The sequence below is a fragment of the Garra rufa genome, chromosome 4, assembly GCF_049309525.1.
Source record: "Garra rufa chromosome 4, GarRuf1.0, whole genome shotgun sequence".
Lineage (NCBI taxonomy): Eukaryota > Metazoa > Chordata > Actinopteri > Cypriniformes > Cyprinidae > Garra > Garra rufa.
In genome coordinates, this window is record NC_133364.1 from 13,699,709 (window position 1) to 13,722,230 (window position 22,522).

General features: G+C 31.9%; 1 protein-coding gene across 2 annotated transcripts in view; it reads right to left on the minus strand.

The window, feature by feature from the left end:
* LOC141333622 (ankyrin repeat and BTB/POZ domain-containing protein 3-A-like) overlaps nucleotides 1-22,522 on the minus strand; it is a 39,101-nt gene that overhangs the window by 9,369 nt on the left and 7,210 nt on the right. Inside the window, exons 2-10 of one of the 2 annotated variants that reach the window (XM_073838675.1) lie at nucleotides 19,429-19,581; nucleotides 17,417-17,582; nucleotides 15,895-15,984; nucleotides 11,694-11,795; nucleotides 10,947-11,040; nucleotides 6,443-6,578; nucleotides 3,710-3,933; nucleotides 2,457-2,635; nucleotides 233-338 (exon numbers count right to left, since the gene is read on the minus strand). In XM_073838675.1, the coding sequence (XP_073694776.1) occupies nucleotides 233-338; nucleotides 2,457-2,635; nucleotides 3,710-3,933; nucleotides 6,443-6,578; nucleotides 10,947-11,040; nucleotides 11,694-11,795; nucleotides 15,895-15,984; nucleotides 17,417-17,582; nucleotides 19,429-19,581 (1,250 nt within the window). The remainder of the gene's footprint in view (nucleotides 1-232; nucleotides 339-2,456; nucleotides 2,636-3,709; nucleotides 3,934-6,442; nucleotides 6,579-10,946; nucleotides 11,041-11,693; nucleotides 11,796-15,894; nucleotides 15,985-17,416; nucleotides 17,583-19,428; nucleotides 19,582-22,522) is intronic. The other variant, XM_073838676.1, reaches the window with a different exon arrangement.

The window sequence follows — 22,522 nt, forward strand, 5'->3', positions numbered from 1 at the left end:
ATTGAAGAGCTCTAGTGGACTCCATTTTTCATTAGAGGTGCCATAAAAAGACTACATTCTTTTGAAAAGTAACATTTCACTTCTTGTTTAAGCAGTTTTGCTGATATACTGAATTGCGGCACAGGAAAAGCACTCCTGCGTGTTTGATATTATTCAATTATTGATATTGTTAGTAGAGCTGGAGTCGCTTTTGAAGACGAACTTAACAAGGGACTGCAGCTGACATACTCACCCAAACGAGACGTTTGCTTCCTTTTGATCTCGGTGAGTTTGGGGATTGGGAAAGGCCCATAGCATTGGGTAAAGATGACTGACAGCTGCTGGCTGATCACTTCATTCTGTAGAGCACACAAACACACACACGCTGTTTTTAGACCTTGAATTCTGTTTTCTAAAAGTAAAACGCATCCAGGCCTAGGGTAATACTAACACGGCACTTACGATGAGCTCTGTAATTAGAGGATTTATCATGTTAATTACTGAGAAAGCTGGAACTGCTATGGCTGACGTAGATTGCCTGTTCGCTCCGAGTCAGGGACTGACACGCAGCGATAGCAATAACGCGGAGACTTACGAGGGATATTACATTTTGAAGTGTTGCGAAATAATTTAAACGGTAATATGACAACGAAACTATGCTGAAATATCTAAAACGCACTGCTAAGCCAAAAGCTTCTGTCAGTAAATCAGTAAATAAGGGAAAAATGTAATGTTTTAAATCACATTTGTGTATAATTTACATAAAAAATTAAGTTAAATACTTTTGTTTATACTGGTTAATATTTTAATAATATTTGAAAATATTAGCTGGGGTAGAAGAATGTATTTTGACATGAAATTATGCACAAATGTAATTTAATACAGACATTAAAAAACAAACAAAAGAATAATGCTAGGGCACTATTAAACAAGTTTAACTGGTTTTTGTCTGGTGTTTTTTAAACCAGAGTCAAAACTAAATAGCAATAAAAAAAATTAATAGTGATAACTGAAAAACTGATAATTGAAATAAAGCATAAAATAATACAATAAAATAAAAACAATAAAATGATATAAATTATTAGATTAAAAAAACTAACTAAAAAGAATATGAGAATTTTCAATAACTTTTAGATGTATTTTAACTTTTTTTGTACATGTAAATGACACACAAATGTAATGTAATGTGGGACTATTAAACATGTTTTCATAAATTGGAATAAAGCTGAAATAAAATAATTATATAAATAAATTAAATATTAGATAAAAATCAAAATTAAAAAAAATATTTTTTAGGTGCAAGTATTTCAACATTTAAAAAAAAAAGTGAATTATACACAAATGTAATTTATTACATAGATTTTGCCAATAAAATAATATTGAGGCACTATCAAACATGTTTGTGTAATACTACCTGTTGTTTTGTTTTGTTTTTTACCAATGGCAGACAAAACTATTACAAACTGTTTTCCTTAAACGGAATAAAAATTATAAAATATTATTTAAAATTAAATAAAAATAAAATAAATACAAATATTAGATGAAAAACTTAAATATTAAAAGTGAAGTGAGACTAAATATTTTTTTTAGACAAGGGTATTTAAATTTTTTGTTTATTATATAAATTCCTCACAAATGTAATTTATTACATAGATTTTGCAAACAAAAAAAAACTGGCAGAAAAATATACTAAAACTGGTTTTGTTAATTGGAATAAAGCTGAAAAAATATATATATATATCTTTTAAAATGTGAATTATACACAAATGTAAATTTATGGCATAGATTTTGCCAAAAAATGAATATTCATGTTTGTGTGTGACTACCTGTTTTTGTACCTGTTTGTTTTTTTGACCAGTGGCAGACAAAACTATGTTTTCGTTAATTGGAATAAAATAAAATAAAATAAATAAAAAAATAACCCCTTTTTTTATTTGAATTACACATTTAATTTACTACATAGATTTTGACAAAAAAAAATAATAATATTGTGGCACTATCAAACATGTTTGTGTGAGACTACCTGTTCTGTTGTTTTTCGACCAATGGCAGACAAAACTATTAAAAACTGTTTTCATTTAATGGAATAAAATAAAATAAAATAAAATAAAATAATAAAGTTGGGTTAGCTACATGAAATTAATAAAACAGAAATAAAATGAAGCTAAATTGAACCATTTAAAAAGTAATAAAAATGCCAAAAGAACATAATTAAAATGAAAATGGAAAACATAAAAATAAAAGCTAATTCAAAACATTAAACATAAAACTGTAACAGTACATAAATAATTCTTAAATAAAACTAATGTCAGAAAGGGGGAACAAAATGGCTCTGAATTAAAACGCTACACACTCAAAAAGAAACAATCAGGAAGTTACACAGGTGTCTCTACACCATAAATGTCTCCTGATATGATCAGGAAGCAAAATAAAAGACTGAAACTGGCTCGAACTATAATAAAGCCACGAGAATAGACCTTGCTGGCTCGAAGGATCTGGAACATGAGTGGCAGTCCATGCGTGATGAGCTCCTCTGTGTACTCGTCTTCTTTAATACAACTAAAGTCCTTCAGCAGGCCTTGGATCAGCGGCCGCCGCTGCTGCACAAAGCATGTCCGCAGAGACTCCAGCCACGTGTGCAGGGTCCAAGGCACACCTGCATATGAAATCAATGTATCAGGTTATGTATGTGACACTTCAGAATCGATCTATCCATCTTCCTGCATAAAATATAAGCCTGTCCCATCCATCAATCCGTCAGTCTTCTGTAAGGTGAATGAATGTGTTATGTATTGCAACCACTCTACACTAAAAGTCTGGGGTCGGTACAGTAACAGTAATATTGTGATATTCTATTTAAAAATGTAATTTATTTCTCTGATGACAAAAATACATTTTCAGCAGACATTATTCTAGTTTGCAGTGTCACATGATGCTTCAGAAATGATTCTAATATGCTGATTTGCTGTTGACTATCAATGTTAAAAACAGCACAAAATATTTGTCAAAATGCACATATATTTCTTTATCAATCCCGTTTTTATAGCAAAAAAATTAAAGTATAAACATCTCAGCAAATCATAGTCCTGTCAATAATAAAAAAAATGTTTTTTGAAAAAAAAAACTGTTTTTGTCAATGAATAAAAAAAACATATAAAATAAAGTAAGTGTAAAGTAACTGTTATTTGTTAATCCTGTGTTTATTCTAAAAAAAGGTAAAAAGTATGCATTTTATTTTTCTTAGGATTCTTTGATAATTCAGAAGTTCAAAAGAACAGCATTCATTTTAAATAGAAATAATTTCTAACATAATAAATGTCTTTACTATCTTACTAACCCCAAACTTTTGAATGGTAGTGCAAATAGTGTTAGTAGATAAATATGGTGCAATAGTGATTGTGATCTTGACAGAAAACAGAGCAAAACTAACAACAGACACTCGTATCTTGTTAACTAGCTACTGAGGGCCTCAAAGATTTGATGCCACTAACCTGGTAACCTTTAGCAAGTGATTAGTTCAGCCTCAAAAATGAGTCATATGTTAATCACATTAGACTAATAAGGAATGGGCTTTGTGTATAAGCCAGTAAAATTGGACATTTCAACGACAGTTTGTCATTTTTATGTTCAATATGAATCAGATGCTGTCTGAGGCTGAGACTAATCGCTGCAAGACAGAAGTGAGCCAGGCGGTTGATGTCTGTGGTAATCGTGCAGTGTTTTTACTAACCCAGGCTGCGGATGTCTATGGTAATGTCCACATGGCCGTGCTCGGCACTGTGGTACATGGCCTCGCGGAGGGCCCTTAGTTTGGCCTTGCCTGTCCGGAGGGTGCCTTCGTTCTGTGGCGCTCTCCTCTCTACGGTCTCTGAGCCCTCGGCTAGGATCTCCTCCAGAGAAAGCACGTCCCCTTTGTCCTTTTCCACCTGCGATAGAAGCTTCCGGAACACGTTCCTGCAGGAGCAAGTGCAGGTAACACATTGCTCAGGTAAAAGGAATAAGGTTAAAGGAACAGTTAAATCACAAATTATATAACGTTTTTTTTTTTTTTTTTTGGAGCTTCACAGAACTGGAAACTTTTTTTTATAAAATATACTATTATATTACACTATAAAATATTAGAAAGAGCTGCATAAAGAAACTTTAAAACTTTTTTTTTCTCTTGTTCCACAGATGGCCAAAAACAGCTTATACACTGCCTTTTGAAAGTTTCTGGCCTGTAACATTTTTATTTTATTTTTTAAATCATACTTTTATTCAACAAGAATGCAGTCAATTGACAAAGGTGAGAGTAAAGATATTTACGTTACATTTACGCTACGTTATTACTTTACGAAAGATTTATATATTATTTATATTTAAAAAAGACAATAACAAAATTAAATTAACTTGGTTGATAATTTTGTTGATAAAGGTTAAAAAAAAAAGAAGTATGAAAAAATTCTGATCATAATCATGTAAATGAATAAAATAACTAAATGAAGTGGGGAAAGAATTACCACTTATATAGTCAATTATGTTTAAATGGTGTAAAAATAGTAAAAATCAACCAATCAATCAATCAATCAATCGTGTTATTTTAGCAAACCTTCAAAAAAAAAAAAAAAAAAATGAAAAAAAGGATGAAAATCTCAGCAAATCATAGTCCTGTCGAAAAAATATCTAAATAAATTAAAATAAATGTTAAAGCATCTGATATTTTTAGTGACTCGTGTATTGGAGTAAAAATTGTAAAAAATAAATAAAATTAAAAAAGTGTGAAAATATTCAGTTTTAGAAAACCATAGTCATGTAAAAAATATAATATATATATATATATATATATATATATATATATATATATATATATATATATATATATATATATATATAAATTAAATAATAAAAATAAATTAAGTGTGGAACAAGTGTCAACAAATCATAGTCCTGTCAAAAAAAGAAAAATAAATAATTACATAAATAAAAATGTGAAAAAATGCTATTTTAGTAATTCATGTATTGTAAAATGTACATATTTATTTCAAGAAATTAATAAAAATAAAATAATTACACATTAAGGAATGAAGTGTGAAAAATTCTGTTACAGTTAGTCATGTGATCACAGTATAAAAATGCAAAACAAAGTGCTGTGAAAAAAATATTTTAGTCAATCATGACCATGACAATAAACTAATAAAAATGTTACAAAAGATTTATATTTGAGCACTATTAATCAAAAATAATTTTCGTGAAAGAAAAATTAAGCAGATTCATTTTTTTTTAACATTAAAACTGTTTTATGCACTAAAAATAATAAGAAATGTTTATTGAGCACCAAATTATTAGCATGTTAAAAATATTTCTGAATGAACTTGCTACTTTAAATTAAAAATTCAGCTTTGGAATCAATTCCATCACATGAATAAATCCCATTTTTAATCATATTAAAATAGAATTATTTTAAATTGCAATATTATCTTGCAATATTACTGTTATTAGTGTATTTTTGATCAAATAAATACAGCCTTGGTGAGCATAAGACACTCATTTTTTTTTACCAACCCCAAACTTAGCATAAGTTCAGAAAAATGTAGTGTGAATGACCTCTTTAAGAAGAGTCTGACTCTACTCTAAAGGTTGTTTTTAAAAAACAAAAACACTTTTTGTAATCTGAGTGTTTCAGACAAAGCCACTAGCCATGAGGATTATTTCCTTGCATCATTTTCATAATCAGCGGATTGATGAGAACAAAGACTTCAACGAAACATCTGTGAAATACCTTAAGCGCTTCTTTGTTTATGACTTCCATTTATCAACGCATACCAACGCGTTTTCCTTCTCCGCTTTGCCGCATTTTCTCAGGATTGTATGTCTTTGTAAACTCATATACCTTCATAAACGTAGCAGCGCTCTGCAGCTGATCTAATATGCATAAACAACCAATCACTGCGGCATGCACCACTGCAAACATCTCCAGGACTTGAAAGCCAAAGACATGCAGTTCTGGCTCAGACCTCGCGACGCGTCCCATTCTGACGCCCTTTATAACGGATTGCCTTAATACCGCAGAAGTGGGTGAGTTGGCCGTCGAACACACTGGATTCTCATTCAGACGTATGCAGTGTGAATTTCAATGAGCTTCCATTATGCAGCGCTGGCCATAGGTGAGAGTGAATGAATGAGCGTGCAGTCATCCATAACGTTCACCAGCGATGGAGAGTGATGGGGCGGGAGTTATGCTAGTAAATTACACACGATTTCGCGGCCAAATACACCAGCTCAGCTTTTATGCGTGCCAATAATAACACATCAGGAGTTCAGATCTGATAGATTGAGTTTCCGCAGTCAGAATGATGTATAAGGACACAGAAATAATCATATGTGTCAATGAGCTAATGAAAGTTTGGTTCCCTGTTGTGCTGGTGGTGAACGTGCTGTCGATTTGTATACTTCATATGCTGTCGAGTCGTTGGGTGTGCGTTACCTGTGTCCATGCGATGCTGCCAGGCTGTATGAGTTCATTTCACCCAGAGGACCAGAGGAAATGCCATTACGGTAAGTGGTGCCAATCAAAGGGTCTGCTCCTCTTTCCAAAAGCAGGCTGACCAGCTCAAAGTTGCCTGTTAAAAACATTAAGACAGTTTGTATTAAATTAAGTCGGTTGATGCTTTTATTCAAAGCAATTTATGCAGCTACTGTGTTTTTAGGGTCAGCAGAGATGCATTGATGTTTGTAAAGTAAAAAAAAATTATTAAATTTTTATTATCTGTTGATAAAGTGTATAAATTTAAAAAGTAAATAAATAAAATTACATGCATACAAATTAGTGAATTAGTGAAACAAGTTAGTGGATTATACAGAAAAGCGCGAAATCATCCATGTCAATAAATCTAAAATTTATAAAACAAAATATACTTAAATCAAGTGCAAAAAAAGTTATTTGTTAATCATGTTTATAGTGTAAAATACAAAAACTGTATATCTCAGCAAATCATAATCATGTCAATAAATCAAAAATAATAAAAATAAAAATAAATAAATAAGATCTGTTAGTCAATCAAAATCATGTCAAGAAATAAATAAAAAATAAAATCACTATAAATTAATTAAGTGTGAAAAATTATGTGATAGTCAATCATATGATCATAGGGTAAAAATGTAAAAAAAAAAAAAATATGAAAAAGAATGTTAAAACATTAAAAAAAATAAGTGTGAGGAAAATTAGAAAATGTCAATAAATAAAAATAAATAAATGAAGTGGGATCACTTATACAGCCAAGTTTTATAGTGTATAAAAAGTGTCAATAAATAAATAGATAAAAAATACACAAATTAAATGTGAAAAACTATGTTATTTGTCAATCATGTTTATAATGTAAAAATGCAAAAAAAGTGTGAAAATGCTAATCATATTCCTGTAAATAAAATATATAAAAAATAAAGTGAGAAATTTGTAAAAAAAAAAAAAAAAAAATTAAACCATAGTCATGTTAATAAATCAAAAGTAAATAAAATAAATAAAAGTAGCTAAATGTGTGAAAATGTTATTTTAGTCAATCAAAATCATGTAAAAAAATTCATTTAAAAAAAATCATGAAGTAGGAAAACTTATGATAAATCATATGATCACAGCGTAAAAAAAAATATTTTTGTCAATGATGCCGATGTCAATAAACCAAAAAAAATAATCGAATACATTTTGAAAGTGTGAAACAATTTTGTTACTGTATTTTAATAAATCAAAAATAAATCAAACAAAATACACATAAATCAGGCGTGAAAACAATCTGTTACTTATCAATGTTTATAGTGTAAAAATGTCAAAAAGTATTTAAAAAAATTATATCTCAGCAAATCATAGTCCTGTCAATAAATAAATAAATAAAACTAAGTGTGAAAAATTATTTTAGCCAATTATGTGTCAGAAATTAATAAAAAATAAAATCACTAAAATTGCAAAAAATATGCAAAGTGCAAAAAATTATTATAGTGTCATATTATCAGTGTAAAATGTGTTTTGAATTTATTATTATTATTATGTTATTTTTAAGTTATTCTGTCAGTCCCATGTCAATAAGCTAATAAAAATATGAAAAAATGCTCAGTTACTGTATTTTGGTATTTACAGTATTTTATTTTTTTTTTTATGTTATTTTAATACTGTATTTTACATCCTTTTGCCAGGTTTATAACACATTGGTTTAGACAACATTTATAAAATTTCTTTCTGTCTATCTTTCTTTTTTTTCCTTTTAATAAGGGGACAGCTATCTGCTGTGACTGGGTCCTTAAACTACAATTCCCTCAACCAAAATCAGTTACAGTAAAAATGTAAAAGTCCTTTATCTTTCTTCGGTCATGGTTTGACCTCAAAACGGTCATAAAATGTACACACTTTACAAGCATATGAATCCAGAGAGTCAAACCCATGATGTTTATGTTGCAAGTGCTTGTTTTACCAGTTAAGCTACAGGAAAAAGTATTTATCAGTCAGACCATCTAGCAACCCGTAGCCAGATTGAGTAGCTAATGTAAATTAGCAGGCTGTCCTGTGCACATCCACATGGAGTAATGAAGGGAAAGTGTTTCTGCATTAGAAGGGAAACCCGAACGCTAACAGTGGGGGTAATTGACCCAGCATACAGCAAATGGGGCGTAATCAATGAGGCCTGATGAGTTTAGGATCCGATGAGGCTCAAACAATCCCATCCGCAGCCATTTCTATCGGGTCACGGGGGAACACAGGCATACGGTTAAACCTGTTTCTAGACATTTCGCCTCAATCGCTTTGGCTTGTGCTCCCTCATTCCCTCCCCTGCATGAGATGATAGCATTTTTGTGCACCCCATCCGTTTTTATCGCCAAGAAGGTGTCCATTACCAGCTGACTGAAACCCGAATTACCCAAGTCTTCAAGAGTTTGTACGCTAAGTGGGGCAGACAGGTAATTTTCAGCATTATGCTGGAAAATACTTGGCAAATGTAAATGAATATCACTCAGGTCAATTCATATTCATAGGACTGCCACCGCCAGGATTATGAAATCTCATTTGGCACTGGTTTCCATACATCATTCCACCATGTGGACTTGTCATATTCACACTGTGGATGTAAAAAAAAAAAAAAAGCTGCTGTCGCTAAGGCTCATTAGCAAGTTTGCAAAGGACTCTTGAGAGCGATGCAGCCCCATCAGTCTCTGAATAATACTATTGCGGTTCTGGAAGCATTGGGGCACAGAAGCATAATGCCTTCAGTTTGTCAGCTCACAGTCTGCGAGGACCATTTTACTGAAATTAGAGGCACAAAAGGAACATGATGTAACCGTTTAAAAACGGATTCTGAATGTATCGTACAAAATCATCTAATGCAGGTTCATCTAATCACTCTTTATGTCATCAAAGATTTTGCTCACATGGAGTCATAATGTAAATGTAAATGTCAATAGGGCTGTACTCTAAAAAAATGCCTTATCTACCCCCTAAATAGTGCGCATTTAAACCGTAAAGGGATAGTTCACCAAAAAATGAAAATGTAAAAAAATGAAAATGTAAATAAAAATGTATTGATGTTAGTAAAAAAAAGTTATTTTTTAGTCAATAATCTGTTAAAAAGTGTAACAATTGTTAGTCAATCATAATAATGTAAACAATTAATATGAAATAAATGAAGTGAGAAAAATGATCAATTACATTATGTTCTGAATATTATTTTAACAAATCAGCCATGTCAATAAATCAAAAATAGTGTGATAAAAAATAGTTTTTGTCAATCGAGTTACAAATTTAAGACAATGCAAAAAAAGTGTCTCAGTTATCTCAGGAAATCACAGTCATGTGAATAAATCAGAAATAAATAAAATTAATAAAAATAGCTGTATAAATAAGGTGTGAAGGATGTCACTTTAGTCAATCAAAATCATGTCAAGTTTAAATTAATAAAAATAAATTCACTTAAACTTATACTAAAAAATGTGAGGAATTATGTAATAGTCAATCATATTATCATAGTTTAATAAACAAATGTGTTGGGAAAAAAAACTTCTTATTTTACTCAATCATCTGTTAATAAAGTGTAAAAATGTAAAAAAAAAAAATGTTAAAAAAATTATTTTGAAGCTGGCAAACTCTACAACAAAAACAGATATACTGTAAAAAATAAAAAAAAAGTAAAAGTAAAACAAAAATTATTTTAGCTAGTCTGTTATTTCCATAAGTAATAAAAAAATAAAACAAATAAATATAAAAAATAAAAATAAAGTGTGAACTTTTTGTCAAAAAAGTCAATAAATCAATAAAAACAAAAATTAATTAAAAGTGAAAATTTTGTTATTTTAGTCAACCATAATTATGTCAATTAATTATTAAAAAAAATTATGAATCGTGAAATAGTTATAGTCATTAATGCACACGGGTGAAACATGGACACAAGCGATTTGACACAGCGGTTGGGTTAACTGTTTAACCCAACCTTTTGGGTAGTTTTATTTAACTCAACTATTGCTTAGTAGTACCAAAATAGTTTGGAAGTTAGTATTTATTAACATGTTCAATAAACAAACATTTATTAATAAGTTGAATAAATAATAATTAAATAACAAATATTTTTTAAATTACTTATTAATAAATGTTCACCTTTTGTTTATTGCTGATGCCTCTAGTAATTACGTGTCTGATTTTCAATTCACAACCTAATTTAGATTGATTTAAGACAGCCATATAGTCATAAGCAATAGTTTAGTTTAATAAAACTACCAAAACGTCTGGCTTAAACATTTAACTCAACCAATGGGTCAAAACAACCCAGTTGCTGGCTTGCCCATATTTCACCCAGCATTATTAGTGTGTGCATTAGTGTAAAAATGAAGATAAATAATAATCTTTGCAGATACCACTTGGTTTGACATTTTGCTATTTAACACATTTTCTGTGCGCTTTCAGTGCAGCACGTTTTGGGGTTAATGTACGGTGTCAATAAGGTGTTTTGTGCTACCTGCCGCAGACGCCAACTGTAGAGGCGTCTCTGTGTAGTTCTCCGCCCCATCTTGAATCGCTCCCTCCACGTTAGCATGGGCATCCAGTAGAAGCTGCTCAACAAGGTGAGAAGTCCAATCATTATGAAACAAATTTCAAAGGATTTAACTTTAATATCACCAAGACATCAGTAAATATAAAAGCTGAAATTGCATTAAATTAGCCTGCTCTTTTCATCACCTACTGTAAGCCACCTCCAACTAGAAAACATTTTATAGTAATCTGTACATAATTTCTTCGACTCTGGGTGCTTAAAGTGGACGGTTTTGGTTTGTTTCTCTGGTTTAAAAAAGAAAATTCCTACAAAAAGCAACAAAAAAGAAGGATTTTGTTAATTCCTCCTACAGTAGTGGATGTGTGCTTCTGGGAAATTAAGCATCCCAAGAAAAATCACCTTGCCTTTCCATTTTCCTGGAAGAGCTAAATAAGAGGGCCTTAGTAGGTCATCGGATTCGCAATTTTAAGTATTTACAGTCAAAGTAAGACTTTATTCCACTTTATAGAGTGCAATAAACTGGCCTCATTTTACCTTAGCACATATGGCCTGATAGCAATCTGAGCCAATCCAAGTTCCTCTGAACCAGGGCAGCCTACAACTAACCTCAAACTGTTTCTTTGTGCCATTATTATTATGATGGTGGCATCATAATAATAACTGAGGAAAGTGCAAAGCTGGAAGGCTTTAAATCATTGACAGCGCCACTACCTGCACGACAGGGACGTGTCCGTGTAACACGGCGAATGTGAGTGGCGTCCCCTGCCTGGTGTCGGGATAAACTGAGGGGTGCTTGTGTAGTGAGCTGGGCACCTGGGAATCATATAGGTGAAGTTCAGGGAGAGAAAAATTCAGCCATTATATACCAGCACACTAAGCTCCAATTGTGGAATTGCAGGAGTACGAAAAAGAAAAAGGGGGAAGGAATGAGTGAATGAGTGAGCGGAAAGTTGGAAAGTTCTTCCGCCGTCTGGCTGTTTTGTTAATTCAAGCGAAGAGAAGAAGAAAGAGCCAGTGCTCGTTTTGTTCTCCGAACCCCTTCTTTCCATCCAGCCCACGTTAATCTAGAGTTTTGGTTGCTTTTGGACAACTCCTACACGCCCTCCTCGCTTTACTCAAAATCCTGACCGCGGTTTAGGATCTAGTTCACGCTTTTCATAGCGATAACGCGAAGACTGCAGGAAGAAGAATTGGCAGCGAGTTCAAACGCTAGAGGTGTAAGTGAGAAGTGACTCATGTACAAAGCACCAAAAAAGAAGGCTCGTCTGGTTTTAATGCTTACAGCTGTACTGCATGCAAAACTGAGCTCTTCAGTAATCGGTGGTAAATTATTCAGGCATCTGTTCGCGTCTAGGCAAACACGACCTTTTGGAACCCGTTGCATGGGTGAGATTAAGGTTAAACAATTGTTTGCATACGGAAACGTTAGGCAAAAAACTGCTCGCTTGCTAATACTTCTGTAAAACAAGGTAATCACTGTACTGTATATGCATTTGGTGCTTTGTGCCTAAGTCAACGACTCCATGTAAAAATGTCCTCTAGGGGTCAAACGAAAAAGACGATATAAGGTAAAGAGCACAAGATCACATCATGACATACACAGGAGTGAATTTCACAAAAACGGTCAAGAACGTAAGGTCAAACTTTTTTATGTGTTTTTAAAAGGTGTATTTTGCCTCAAATTGTTATTATTGTAATCTAAAATTCTAATATTTAATAATTAACCCTCGCAAAAAAGTATTACATTTAATACTAAGTATAGTTCAAATAGTTCATATTTACTCAAAACTTACTGTTATAAAAAATGTGATTCAACTTTATTGGCAGTATTACTTGTGCACAATGCATATTTCTTAATATGTGGACCACAAAGTAAGTAGCATGGGTATATTTGTAGCAATAGCCAAACATACATTGTACGGCTCAAAATTATCGATTTTTCTTTAATGACAAAAATCATTGAGATATTAAGTAAACATCATGTTCCATGAAGATATATTGTAAAAAAATTTACCATGAATATATCAAAACTTAATTTTTGATTAGTAATATGCATTGCTAAGAACTTCATTTGGACAATTTTAAAGGCAATTAGATTTTTTGGCACCCTCAGATTCCAGATTTTCAAACAGTTGCATCTCAGCCAAATATTGTCCTATCCTAACAAACTATACATCAATGGAAAGCTTATCTATGCAACTTTCAGATGATGTATGGCATATGGTTTGTGGTACAAGGTCACATATTAAGTCAAAAATGTGTTTTAATATCTCTATTAAAATAAGGATTGTATGATCTCTGCATAATATCATGTTTTTAAGTGTAAGATATTTAAAGTGTACCTTGCAATAGTTCCACTTTAGCACAAGTAAATACACTTCAGCATATCATTAGTTGGACTTCAGCACTACTTCCGGACAATTAAAGTGCATTAAGTACAAAACTAGTTGTTCCTATTCAGCAGGTTTTCAGTATACAGTTTAGTATGCCACAAGTCCAATTGCAAGGTATTTTTTGTAGCATGAAATAAATGCACTTCAAATACATTTTAGCATTTTTCACTAGGGAAAGTACACAGTATTTATTCATTGTGGTAGTATTTTTATATTGCCTTTAATTTGAATCATTTTCTTAATTACTGCAATACAGCAGTTAAATAAACTAAATTACAGTAATTAAAATCATCATTGAGAATGGTGGGAATACCCATCCAGGCATATTACGGTAATCAGAAAACATCCTTATTTGTCATGAAAATAATATCAATATTAATAATACAAAATAGGCTTCATTTTCTTAATGCAATATATCATTTTTATGGTCAAATAAGATTTAGACACATTCTTAATCGCTTTTGAGAGATTCACCCCTAAGGCAAGTACATGAAACATGTTACTTCAAATGTAAATGAATGACTTTTACACTAGCATGACTGAGTAAATCTTGTTTTAGCCAGCTGAATCCATTTTAATCCACTTTTATTATCATGTTTCATGTTTTCAACCACAGTGCTTTACAACCAGTGTATCTACTCTAGGCAGTCATAGCATTTTCCCAACTTTTCTATATAAATAGTATTAAAAATAGGACATTTATACAAATGTGACCCTGGACCACAAAACCAGTCATAAGTGTAAATTTGTCGAAACTGAGATTATTACGTCACCTGAAAGCTGAGTAAATAAGCTTTCCATTAATATATTGTTTGTTAAAATAGGACAATGTTTGTCTGAGATACAACTATTTGCAAACCTGGAATCTGAGGGTGCAAAAAAATCTAAATATTGAGAAAATCGCCTTAAAAGTTGTCCAAATGGAATTCTTAGCAATGCATATTACTAATCAAAAATCAAGTTTTTATATATTTATGGTAGCAAATTTACAAAATATCTTCATGGAACATGATCTTTACTTAATATGCTAATGATTTTTAGCATAAAAGAAAAATCGATAATTTTGACCCATACAATGTATTTTTGGCTATAGCTACAAATATACCCTTGCTACTTAAGACTGGTTTTGTGGTCCAGGGTCACAAATATGTTCATTAATACACTCTTAAAAATAAAGGCTCTTTATTGCTATCGATCGAACATCCACAGAACCCTTTTAAACGCAGAAATAGTTCTATATCAGGGGTGGCGAACATCTGTTTTGCTTCAACCTTAATCAAACACACCTGAACAAGCTAATCAAGGTCTGAATGGTTACTAGAAAGCTACAGACAGGTGAGTTTGCCATCCCTGTTCAATATAGTGAAAAAATGTTCTTTAGCTTTTTAAATGTTCTTCAAAATGGTTCATTTAAAGGGGTCATGAACTGAGAAATTAAAATTCCCTTGATCTTTTCACACATAAGAGGTCACTGTACTATAAAAACAACCTGCAAGTTTTAGAACTCAAAACTTTCTAATTAGTCCAAAACCGGCTTATATCAGGGATCCTCAAATCTGGCCCACAAGATCCACTTTCCCGCAGAATTTAGCTCTAACTCTAATCAAACACACCTGAGCATGCTAATCAATGTCTTCAGGATCATTAGAAAATCACAGGCAGGTGAGTTTGATCAGGGTTGGAGCTAAACCCTCCAGGGCAAGATTTGAGGAACCCTGGCTTATATTGAAGCCAATCTGCCAAAATGACAGGTTGTTGAATGTGCCACTTTATGGCATAATAGTGTGGCTAAACTCCACCTCCATTAAAAAAGATCAATGCCTGCTTCTACATCACTGCCTGTTTAGCCCCGCCCACAGATTCGAACATGTAGCAGAAATGATGATGTTGCTAAAAAGTTCCCACAGGTACGTCGTCGTCATAAGACCAGATTGGTTTTTAACCTAAATCAAAGCAGAGTTTATCTCTGACGGATGTAGGCTTTCAAACATACAGTGTTAGCCAATCATAGTCATCAGTGGGCATTTACTTCCAAGTCTACAATCCACCATGCCTATTGAAACAGAACAGAAAATAGCCTATTACTTCTAAACTATAGTGTTTCTGATATAAAAATCTTGATAACATTATAAGTGGACCTCAGAGAACAGTAGAAAATAATAAAAAAAAGCCAGTTTATGATCCCTTTAAGAACTGTTCACTGAAAGGTTCTTTGGGGAACCGAAAATAGTTCTTTCTATGGCATCACTGCAAAAACACTCTTATTTTTAAGAGTGTAGCATATCTCATCTGCTTGTAATCTCATTAAATATTCATTAGATCCATGAGAACCTAAGTAGACACACTTGCATGCACATACAAACACCGTTTAATACTTAACAAGCTCATGCAAACAGCATCGGGAAGAGGACAGAGAGTTCAGTTAGTTATTTTTATAGAGACAAGTTAGTTCGTTCAATAGAGACAGAGCAAAAACACACTACAAGACACTTTATAACTATCCACCAATAAATACTGACCTCACTGTTGATGTCCGCTCCGGCGTCCAGCAGCATTTGCACCATAGCCTCGTCCCCACGGACGCACGCGTACATGAGAGGGGTCATGCCCTAAAAAAAACAAACCAGAACACTTATAAGCTATAGTATGAGCCCATCAGGGTTGAGCATATAGCACAAGCTACTTGTTAAGGGCTATTGAGCAAAAAGTCTGAAAAGAAGAGTTTCTTAGCCCTAAAGTGTCCATTTAAATGAACTGAGAGGAACACTAACCTTTATGGATGATGGTCAATTAATGCACTTTAAAGAGAAAACAATACATTCTTTAGACCATCAAATTTACTGCTGCTTTAGTGAAACACAAACATAGGCATCAGTGCATGAAAGCACAAAGTTAGCAAATTAGCTGTTTTGAACACAGACTTTGATACATTATATTTATATACTGTTTAACATAGTAATAAGATTCACTACGTTACAGTGATTTTACGCAGCCGGCTTCATGTTGTGCCTAAAAACTCACTATAAACAATTTATCTATGTACTAACTCTGATTCCGCAAACAGTTTTCACCATGAAGGAGTTTCATTTGTCAGTTAAGATGTATTTTCCCCTCAAGGCTCTTCTTGAAATAACGAGTACCATATTTGCCAGCGTGATTTCGGAGCAACTCTTCTAGAGTAAGATACTCTCAATGATTCCCAGCTGGACTCCAACAATTGTCTTTGTCATCACAATCCCAGCATTTGTCTGGTTTCGCCTCTGTGTCGTTTCAATTTTACATGTTAGTTCAATCCACTTTGTCAGCATCGGTGTGTCGCCGTCGTTCTTTGCATAAACTGGCTGCTGTATTCAAGACAGACTGTGACAATAACACAAACTCGGCATAGATACGGATGACACTGTTTGATTCAGAATACCGAGTGTCACGACTGCTATCGCGATAGATGCTTCAACACAGATCAGCTCAGATTTAAAGCATTTTTCTTTGTTTAAAGGTCATGCAACTCTTTATTTATTTTCTTAGCCTCCAAATGTCTATGTGGGTCATCTTTCTTCACACATCTAATATAAGAACCCACTAGGGCATTTTTCTTCTTCAATGACATCCTGGGGAAATGTCATTGATGCTTGAATACTTAATGGTTGAGAAAACAATGTGAGAAAAGTCATAGTTTACATTGGCATTTACATCAGCGAGTAATTACAGTGCAAGTGCTGACTAATGCTAATAAATGTGTGATTATTTCATGACGATTATTATGTGGAGCTGCTCATAATTACACTCTGTTATTATGTTGTTGGTGTTGTAATTAATTCTATTCAATTTAAAATGACAAACACGGCCATGGATTTTTTTATCTAAATGCCGGTATGAAGGACAACCCTTTTTAGCAGTCAGAGATACAGTATTCCTAATCTAAAAACTTAAATTTATTCAGTAAGATAAACATCTATAATCTAGTATAGTCAGGCCTGAATGTCACACAAATGTGGGATTACATGGGAGTGCGTGTGTGTGTGTAAATATATCAGTGCCCACCTGTTCGCTCATACTGTTAATGCCATCTGGCCCGAGCAGGTTGACTGCTTGTTTGACCAGGTCAGTTCGTCCGCAGTTGAGCATCCGGAACCCCAGGTCCTGCAGGAATTTTGCTTCTGTGGATGCAGCGTCCAGTTTTCGTGTGGCACAGAAGCAGTCGTCCGCTCTGTTGAATAAAAAGACAGTCCAGAACCCTGTTACACACCTCAAAACAAGAAATACTATGTTTTATTTTTGTATCAAATCAAAATTATTTTAGTTTATATAAACATTTACAACATGTCATCCATATTCTGCTACACTAATTAGATACAGCTTAGTGCTAGTAATTTGGTATATTTTTTATTTTATTAAATATTATTATTACATCTTAAATAAATATTATTAAATATATAAATATACTTCATATATTTTATTTATTAGGTGTATTTCATTACATTTTATTTTCACAGACAGAACACATGATATAAATACATGTAATGTAATTGTAAATATTACAATTACTTTTATTACATAATGTTACATATTAATTATATACATTATAAATGTATATTAATAATCACATCAAATCACTGTTTTATATATTACAATTATTTATATAACACAATTTTACATTTGCATTATAATACACTATATATATATATATATATATATATATATATATAGGCTATATATATATATATATAAATAATGTATAATGTAATGTATATTAATTTGATATTGACTACATTGCATTCATATAGATCATTACATAATAAAAAATACTACATGTAATATAATTTTGAATATAAATATGGAATATAAATATTCTTTATATTAAATACATTTTTTATGTAGGCTATTTAACATAAATAATATTCTCTATTATTATATACATATTAAATATTATAAGTCTATATTAATAATTACTTGAAAAAAAGAAAGAAAATAATTTTTAAAATGTAACGTGCTATATTTCCAAATATAAATATGAATTTTTTTATATTACATAATGTTACATATGAATTATATACATATTACATATTACAAGTGTATATTACATAATATAAATATTGCATGTAATATAATCGTAAATAATTATTACAATTATTTATTTACATAATGTTACATAATGTTTATTGTCATATGCATTATGATATAATGTAATTTATATAAATTTGATATTGACTGTACATTACATTCACACAGAATATTACATAATAAAATACTACATGTAATATAATTTCATATAATCTTTATATTAAATATAAATATGTATAATATTACATAATGTTACATCTGAAGCATTTACATAATAAATATTATACGTCTATATTAATAATTACTTGGAATATATATATACTTATTACATATTATAAGTGTATTTTGATAATTACTTGGAAAAAATATATATTTTATATAATATATAATACATACATATTGTATATACAATAAAAACTAAAAGTATATATATATAAATATAACTATATATTTTACAACACAGATACATATGTGTGTGTCTGTGTGTGTGTGTATATAAACAAAATTCATACAAATTTATGCAAATATTCTAAATAAATATTATAAAATAAATTATTTATAATAATAGAATATTTTTGCTTTTTAACTTTTCAACAAAAAGTCTTACTAGACTCAAAAATAAAACAAATTACATTAAAAGTTAAATTAAATTAAAATTGAACCTTTCACTTCAAAAGATTGTTGCCATGCAAAAAAGAAACCCTGACATGAAATGTTGTTTGTTAGCCAAGATATCCTGCATCTGTGAAGGTAACAGTGTGCTCCAGAAAATAACTATGACCATGTAAAAAGCCATTTACATAGCACTTCAGAGCCTGTCACTAGGAAACTAAAGCCACACAGGAAGTTAAAGACACGTAATTCATAAGAGATGCAGTAAGAGTACATGTTATGAGTGTGTGTGTTTGTACTATCCTTCACTGAATGACTAACTGTTAATTAAGGCATTCTATGTGCGTGCCAAATGTGTTTATGCATATACAGAAACATACTTTATCTGCCGGGGCTCACAGTCCACACCGGGTAACAGCAGTCGGGCTGCCTGTCGTACATCGTCGCTGTCCACAGAGAAGCTCCGGCGGTGCTCTGTGTGCGCCACGGCCACCCGGATCCACTCCATCAGCGGAGGCAACACCAGAAACGGCCTGCAAAGACACAAGAAAGACATATTTGATATTAGAGAAGCAGTTTATCAAAGGTTTTTAAAATCATAAGAAACAAATTCAGTCCATGCATCCGAATTATGTCTGTTAACATAGCTTTGTTTCTTCTCGATTCAAATTTGAATGGACACATCTGTTTGTGTGCAGCTTCAGGATACTTTAGAGAAGTAATCATTCGCTTTCTGGTGAGATTACAGTTGCTACTAATTATCAGCGCTAAGCTGCATCTAATTAGAGCGGCGGAATATAAAAGACCTGTTGCCATCCTGACAAGTTTTTAGTCAGAGAAAAAAGAAAGTTGCAGACTTGAGCTGCTCATTATACCACGAAAACACTCTCATTACAGATAAACATGAATCTGAATGCAAAAATATCATTAAATAGCTGCAAATGTGCTTCCGTTAGACTTTTCAGCAGTTTTACATATATAAGATTCAAAACTATTCTTTACAGGGCAAAGGTTGAGGAATATGAGGACGTTGACTCAACTACAATGAGTCATGATGAATATGACCATGAAGCTCTCTCTGTGTTGAATATTTAGCTTCAAGCATTTCCGATCAGCATTATTGCACTGCAGTTTAACCAAGTTTAGAGCATTGCCAGGTTGTAGATCAACATAACAATGCCAAGAGCTAAATAATATCACAATATGAGAAACACATACACACTTGCGTGAAAAAACATAATGACTTCACAGCTTTTCTCCACCTACACTTTTGTCAAACTTGTTGCAAACAACCGTCCTTGTTAAAAAGCATGCAAGCATCATCATTTCTAACACATTTTTGAGTCGTCAGTATGCACACTTGGACGTAAATAAAAAAAAGAGGATGCGTTTGACCTAGGGGTGGGAATCTCTTGGTACCTCATGATTAAAATCAAATCGATTCTTGGGATCACAATTTTTTTTTGTGCACACTGGACATCGAACGCACCAGTTTTTTAATATAAAAACACACTAGTCTATAGTTTGGATAATCCTGATTCAAGAAATCAGCGTTTCCTATCAACTACTACTTTCCTAATAAATCAAAAATATTTTACACGTCCTATAAGGGATGTGTCCGAATCTATGAAAGCCTGTTTACGCCACTGAAAAATAATTATAAAAAAGATTATTGCGACTTATCTCACAATTCTGACTTTTTTCTCAGAATTGTGATATAAACTCACAATTGCAAGGTATAAAGTCAGAATTGCGAGATATAAACCCTCAATTCTGAGAAAGAAAGTCGCAATTGCGTAATATAAACTCCCAATTGCGAGTTATAAAGTCAGAATTCTGAGATATAAACTAACAATTCTGAGAAATGAAGTCAGAATTGTGTGATATAAATTCGCAGTTCTGTATCAGTCGTTTTTTCTCCTCAGCACTGGACTTTATTTCTCGCAACTGAGTTCTTGCAATTCTGACTTTATAACTCGCAACTGTGCTTTTATATCTCACAGTTCTGAGAAAAAAAGTCAGAATTGCTAGTCTATATGATGCAATTCTGAGAAAAAGTCAGAATTGCTGTTTATATCTCAGTTCTGAGAAAAAAAGTCAGAATTGCTAGTCTATATAGTAACTTCTGAGAAAAAAGTCAGAATTGCTAGTTTATATCTCAGTTCTGAGAAAAAAAAGTCAGAATTGCTAGTCTATATGGTGCACTTCTGAGAAAAAAGTCAGAATTGCTAGTTTATATGATTCAATTCTGAGAAAAAAAGTCAGAATTGCTAGTCTATATAGTAACTTCTGAGAAAAAAGTCAGAATTGCTAGTTTATATCTCAGTTCTGAGAAAAAAAAGTCAGAATTGCTAGTCTATATGATTCAGTTCTGAGGAAAAAAAGTCAGAATTGCTAGTCTATATGGTGCACTTCTGAGAAAAAAGTCAGAATTGCTAGTTTATATGATTCAATTCTGAGAAAAAAAGTCAGAATTGCTAGTTTATATGATTCAATTCTGAGAAAAAAAGTCAGAATTGCTGTTTATATCTCAGTTCTGAGAAAAAAAGTCAGAATTGCTAGTTTATATCTCAGTTCTGAGAAAAAAAGTCAGAATTGCTAGTCTATATGGTGCACTTCTGAGAAAAAAGTCAGAATTGCTAGTGTATATGATTCAATTCTGAGAAAAAAGTCATAATTGCTAGTCTATATGGTGCACTTCTGAGAAAAAAGTCAGAATTGCTAGTCTATATGATTCAATTCTGAGAAAAAAAGTCAGAATTGCTAGTGTATATGATTCAATTCTGAGAAAAAAAGTCAGAATTGCTAGTGTATATGATTCAATTCTGAGAAAAAAAGTCAGAATTGCTAGTGTATATGATTCAATTCTGAGAAAAAAAGTCAGAATTGCTAGTCTATATGATTCAATTCTGAGAAAAAAAGTCAGAATTGCTAGTCTATATGGTGCACTTCTGAGAAAAAAGTCAGAATTGCTAGTGTATATGATTCAATTCTGAGAAAAAAAGTCAGAATTGCTAGTGTATATGATTCAATTCTGAGAAAAAAGTCAGAATTGCTAGTGTATATGATTCAATTCTGAGAAAAAAAGTCAGAATTGCTAGTGTATATGATTCAATTCTGAGAAAAAAGTCAGAATTGCTAGTGTATATGATTCAATTCTGAGAAAAAAAGTCAGAATTGCTAGTCTATATGATTCAATTCTGAGAAAAAAAGTCAGAATTGCTAGTGTATATGATTCAATTCTGAGAAAAAAAGTCAGAATTGCTAGTGTATATGATTCAATTCTGAGAAAAAAAGTCAGAATTGCTAGTGTATATGATTCAATTCTGAGAAAAAAAGTCAGAATTGCTAGTGTATATGATTCAATTCTGAGAAAAAAAGTCAGAATTGCTAGTGTATATGATTCAATTCTGAGAAAAAAAGTCAGAATTGCTAGTGTATATGATTCAATTCTGAGAAAAAAAAGTCAGAATT